Genomic DNA, 5,501 nt, shown 5'->3' on the forward strand with positions numbered 1-5,501 from the left:
CAGATACAAAGACTCATATTGTCTGAATGTATTCACATGGTATCAAATATTTCTGCTGCAGCTCCTCCAGTGGCCCCTGTAGACCAGCTTAGCCCCCAGCACCAGAAGGAACAACAGTATGCCCAGTACACCGGTCACTATCCCTCTGATAATGTGGACATTGCTAAGACTCCTATACTTGCCGGGTAAGTAAACAGTTCAACTTGTCACAAAAAGGTGTCTCATGACTGATTATCTATGATTTTAGATAACTGCTTTAAGGCTATGGCCTGATGGGATTTAGTGTATTCAAATTTATCAAAGAACACTCAAGAGCAGTAGCTGTAATATGAGTTCTATTATGAAGTTTGGAACAAACTGGTTATTACAGGAAATAAGTAAAATTGTGAGTTATATTCTTAATTTCAAGTTGGGTAGAATAGTTATTTTTAATTGGAATAATCTGAGATTCATTTGACTTACTGTAATGTCCCTTAGAGGCTAGTGCTAAATTCTTTTGAGTTAGAGTTGCCCTTTGAAAATCTAAAGCTGGAAAGATATTTATATTTCGTAATCTGAGAACAATGAAATAACTTCATGAGTGAGATTATTAGGAATTTGCGCTGTATGATCATTATGATTCAGATATCTAAGAAATTATACTACCAATAAGAACATTATTAGTGATTTCAGAGTTAGTAGGAAATGTAGTTCAGGAAAATTATTTTATAGTGTAAAGAATATAGTAAAATTTATAATACTAAGGGCCATTCTACATTGGTAACCAAAACATAGCAACCTATGCACTCTCAGGACAAGGCTATTTTGAATTTTGATGGGAAATTAATGTAATTTACCAAGGTCATTTCATTAGTTACAATAATGTGTATTCTCTAGGTGACATATATCTCTGACACCCCCAAAAGTGTGACAGCAGTGCACAGCAAATACACTTGCCAGTCTGCACACAGCATTTTAGAAGGACAGGAGGGTGAACATCACCATAGATATCACCTAATAGAGATGGTACCTTAATGTACTTGACAAGCAACTGCAGAATAATATATTGTAGACTAGAACTGTTTGTTTGTGAAACTGAAGGAAAAGTGTATGACTTCAAATATGAAGATGCTATGTATTGTAAGTGTAGTATTTATGATAATGAATGACTATAAATCTTGAGGTGATCATGATATGGAGTTGGTATTTTGATAGCCCAGTTGTGATTACAGCATTTTATTTTTCCTGTCTGCATTTTTTGCATAATTACAAACCAAACACTTTGTACAAAAGTAGTCACCTCTTTGTATCATACAACAATATCATCTCATATATTTTTGCTGCTGGTTTCTGCTGCTAGCATTTTAGTTGCTATATTTTAGTTGCTCATGTTAAATGGCCCTTAGGGTCAAGAAAATTGGCTCAAGAGAAGAATATTATAGTTTTAAACTTTTTGATATGTTAGTATACAGTGAAAAATTATTGATTGAAGTTGGAGGGTGTCAACAGCCCAAAGTACACTTGCATTACTAAAAAATTCAGCAAAACTGTAAGAAGACAATTATAGATACTTTAAATATTTGATTGTGTTTAATAGAAAATTATATTTTCAAATTAAAAGCCTCTTAGATTTTATGGAATTATTAAATTGCTAACCTGTTAATGATTAGGGAACATACTCTTATCACATTTATGAGATTAGTACACTACAGCATACTTGGTTAGTTATATAATGTTTAATACAATTTTTAAGTTCTATAAATTTTCTGCATTGAGAAAGCTTTCAGTGTTCTTGTATAGTACCTTACTTAAAGGTCTCTGATTAGAAGCTGTATTATGTTTTTTTTATTTAACAATATTTTATTCTGCAGGTAGAGTATAAGTATTTGATACTTTAAATGAATGTGTTCCTATGTAGTTTTTATTTCAGGTAAAGCTGGCTTTTAGTAAAATAATGGAAAATGTATGGTTATTAATAGGCTAATTGCACATTAGTATCTCTTTCTCACTTATTTATTATTTTATATTCAGGAATTAAAGTAAACATTTTGTAGCAAGGGCTTATCGAGCTACTAACTGTTTTGGAAAGTGCATAGTAAATAGTCATTTGATAGGATAATAATATTATTACTGAAAGTCTGTGATTATATCTGGCATTGGTAGGCCGGAGTCTCTCAACACCACCCTCAACACAACCATTGACTCAGCCATGATCGAGTCTCAGATCATCCCGACTCAGGTAGCAAATCAGTTATCTGCCCAAGTGAACCAGACTCAGGTGCAACAGCCTGTAGGTCAGAGTGCCAAGGGTCAGGTCCCTGTAGACCAAGATTCAGTACCTGAGAAGGCTGCAGAGATTCTCAGTGGGTGGGAAGGGTATGTCCTGCAGATGTTGTGTGACTCCAGGAAAGAGCTCATAGTAGTGAAAAAAGTACGAGTATGAGTGCATTTTTTCCCCCTTTAACTGATGATTAGCTTCAGCAACTGATTTTGCAATTATCTAAAAGGAACTAGTTATTGCATTTGTTTTTTTATGCCATTTTCTAGTTGCCAGCTGATTCTCCTTCATTCATGATGAAAATGAGTAATCCAAATTGAATAATTGATCTCCTCCCTCCTCCCTACCAGAAATGATTGAATAGGTATATTTTACTTTAAAGAAGTATTTCATATAAGGTTTTACTACTTAATATATCTTTCAACCCCATCACCATGATATAGGAGGATTGGAATGGCGGAAGTGAGTTGAAAATATACTAATATATGTGCAGCAAAAATAAAATGAAAAAAAGACTTCAAATTTAGGCATATAATTAACAAGTTTTTGCTGAACTGTAGATCATAGATATTTACCATTAGAAAAAAAAATGATATTAATGAGCTTTCCTGGAGAAAACATACACTTTGATAGAGTGACATTTATGTGTGTGTGTGGTTTGGACCATCCCCTCATACCCTGGCCAAGCACAGAGTTATGTCCTTTAACTCAGATCAGGAGTTTTATTTTAGGAATTTACCACACCCTGATTACAGACTTTGCTAATATTCCATACTTATTTGGCTGAATTTGCAAGTAGTTTACAAAAGCTTTGAAGGGGTTTCATCTTTGATGCTTTTGTTGATTTTATCTTTCAGTTTATAACTTATGGACAAATTTATGCAATTGAATACTGCTTGTGAAATCAGCTTTATTTTGCTAACCAAAGTCTCATGAGTTGTTTGGTGATACGAACAATAATATTTTTTTTTCATGTTACAGTTTCTACTCTTCTTTCATCCTGTCTCTATTTTATACGAGTTCAGTTATGATAGAACTAAAGTCCAAGTTTTACACAGTTACAGATTTATATTAAAGAATGAATTAAGGATAACTAATAAATGGTGATAGGATGATAACATTTGTACAGTCAACATGTTCATGAGACTTAGTTTTTTATACTGACGTGGTGTTAATGATTAGTCATTTTCTGCAGGTAACAAATGAATGCAGAGTCTAGCTCTAACTTGTGTCTTTGTATTGTGTGTGTGTCTTGTCTTGTACCATCTGTCCATTTATATTTGTTACCAATAATTGTGCAAACATGAACGATACCGATAGTCTGAAAGTGTTCTGTTGGTGATCATTTTTTCCTCATTCGGCCTTTTTATCCTAGAAAGATGCTCTTTGGGAGGTCAAGTTTGTCGTTTCCTTTTTATAAATTTTCACCTCTTTTCTGGTGGGTGGCCCAGCTACAAGAGCTTTCAGAGTCTGGGGAGTGGAAATCGCTCTTCAGTGTACTCGTTTCTCACCAGCGACTCTGAAAATCCGGAGAATGGTTGGCCTTATGTTCGAAGGTAAAAAGGTTGCGGAAAATGATCAACTAATTCTCATATTGCTTTCTACTGTGGGAAGAGCTGTATCTTAATCTGGATCTTAACTTGTCTGGGATTTAAATGTGGTGCCACCGGGAAACTTGGTTATTGTTTAGTTTATGGCGTCTGTGACAACTAACATGTATTGTTTCAAAGCTAAGTGCTGAATCTTCTCTTATACTTATTGTCTCAGGCTTTGCTTAGGGATATTTTATTCAAGTTCTGTGTTGGGAAATTATACATTGAGCTTTCTTTATTTTTCTTGGTTTGTTTTAATATTTATATGCATTAATCAATACAAGTAATCAATAAAAAAGGAAGAACTATTCATGCAAAGTAAAAATGGCCCTTTGTGGAGCTAGGCTCTGAGATCACCCATGAAAAAGCCACTGCCAGGATCCAGAAATAGACTCTGTGGGATACGTACAGAAAGTTCAGGGCTGGCTCAGTGTTGGCTAGGCATTGTGACGGGTTTCACTACACCTCTCCTCTCCTCCCTTTCCACACCACAATGGGCATTGAACAACGGTACTTGTCGTTGATTACAATAATTGCTATTGATGTGATGTTTGAATTTTTGCGTGTTGTTGTATGATTTAACTTGCTGTGGCACAGATAGATTATATAGTAGTAGAATGTAGTTTTTTAATAGTGTGAAATAGGCTACTTTTTTTCTTTTCCTGTGTCTCCTTAATCTATTCCTTTTTTTTTATTATTATCTCTTGATGGTTCTATATTTTTGGAGAATGAGAAGTCTTTATGTAACTCCTGCACATTCCTTTCAGTTTAAAGCTATGCATATATTTTTGTTGCTTATGATTGAATAATTTTTGGTTTCTTTGTATCCAGCATTTGTGATATTGTCACTTCATCATTATTGGCTTAGTTTGGCAATGTTTCACAAAAGCTTGTCTTGTGTGCACTGGAACTGAAGAAGGAATTTATTTGGGTTTAACAAAGTTGGGATGCACACCTAAGAACCAGCACTTAGGAGATAGTGTAGTCCCTAGGGAGGTTCTTTAGCCTCAGTGCATCGGCTGGTGTGTTATTCTGCTGTGTTAACCGAAAGCCTACTTGCCCTGCCCTCGGGGGTTGCAGAGTGAGCCTGAACAGCCTGGCGTCCTGTCTGTCAGCAGGGACCAACACCTCGGGCATGTGGCGCGACAGGTTGGCACGCTCATGTCATGCATCCTTGTATCTATTGTTTTGCTAAAGACTCCTTGATAGGCCAGCTTAAAATTTGACTGAAAATGGAAGATAATTGATCAAGAGTATCTGTAATTATACGGAGGTAAACTTCTGACTTGCCCTGACTCATGAAAGGCATAACACAATTACCTTACACCTAACTGCAGATTTTAAGGCGGCTGTATCATCAATCAATAGCAAAGTTTGATTCTTCATGCCTCTCGCTGTGTGCCTGTGTCTATCTCAGACCACTCCTGGGGATGTTGCATGTGACAGGGGGTCTGGCAATGGGCCAGCTGTGCTCACCAAGATTGGCAGACCTCATGACATTTGCTGTTTCCTTTTGACAGGAAGTGATGAAATAGCCTATTTATATCTTAAATGGGAAGTAGATAAAGTACTGATTATTTTGTGTTAACTGTTTCTCATTTTTTGGGAGGTAGATACACACAAGATTGCATGGGTGATAAGATTTGATTTTT

At 35.6% G+C, this 5,501-nt stretch overlaps 1 protein-coding gene across 1 annotated transcript in view; it reads left to right on the forward strand.

Annotated features, from left to right (window-relative positions):
• The window catches only part of LOC119581700 (ankyrin-2-like), a gene marked incomplete at its 5' end in the record, with an annotated part of 102,055 nt that overhangs the window by 14,209 nt on the left and 82,345 nt on the right, over nt 1-5,501 (forward strand). The window contains 3 exon segments of the mRNA XM_037929821.1: nt 62-185; nt 2,143-2,355; nt 4,930-4,998. Coding sequence (XP_037785749.1) covers nt 62-185; nt 2,143-2,355; nt 4,930-4,998 — 406 coding nt within the window.

This window comes from Penaeus monodon, chromosome 15 (genome assembly GCF_015228065.2).
Source record: "Penaeus monodon isolate SGIC_2016 chromosome 15, NSTDA_Pmon_1, whole genome shotgun sequence".
Lineage (NCBI taxonomy): Eukaryota > Metazoa > Arthropoda > Malacostraca > Decapoda > Penaeidae > Penaeus > Penaeus monodon.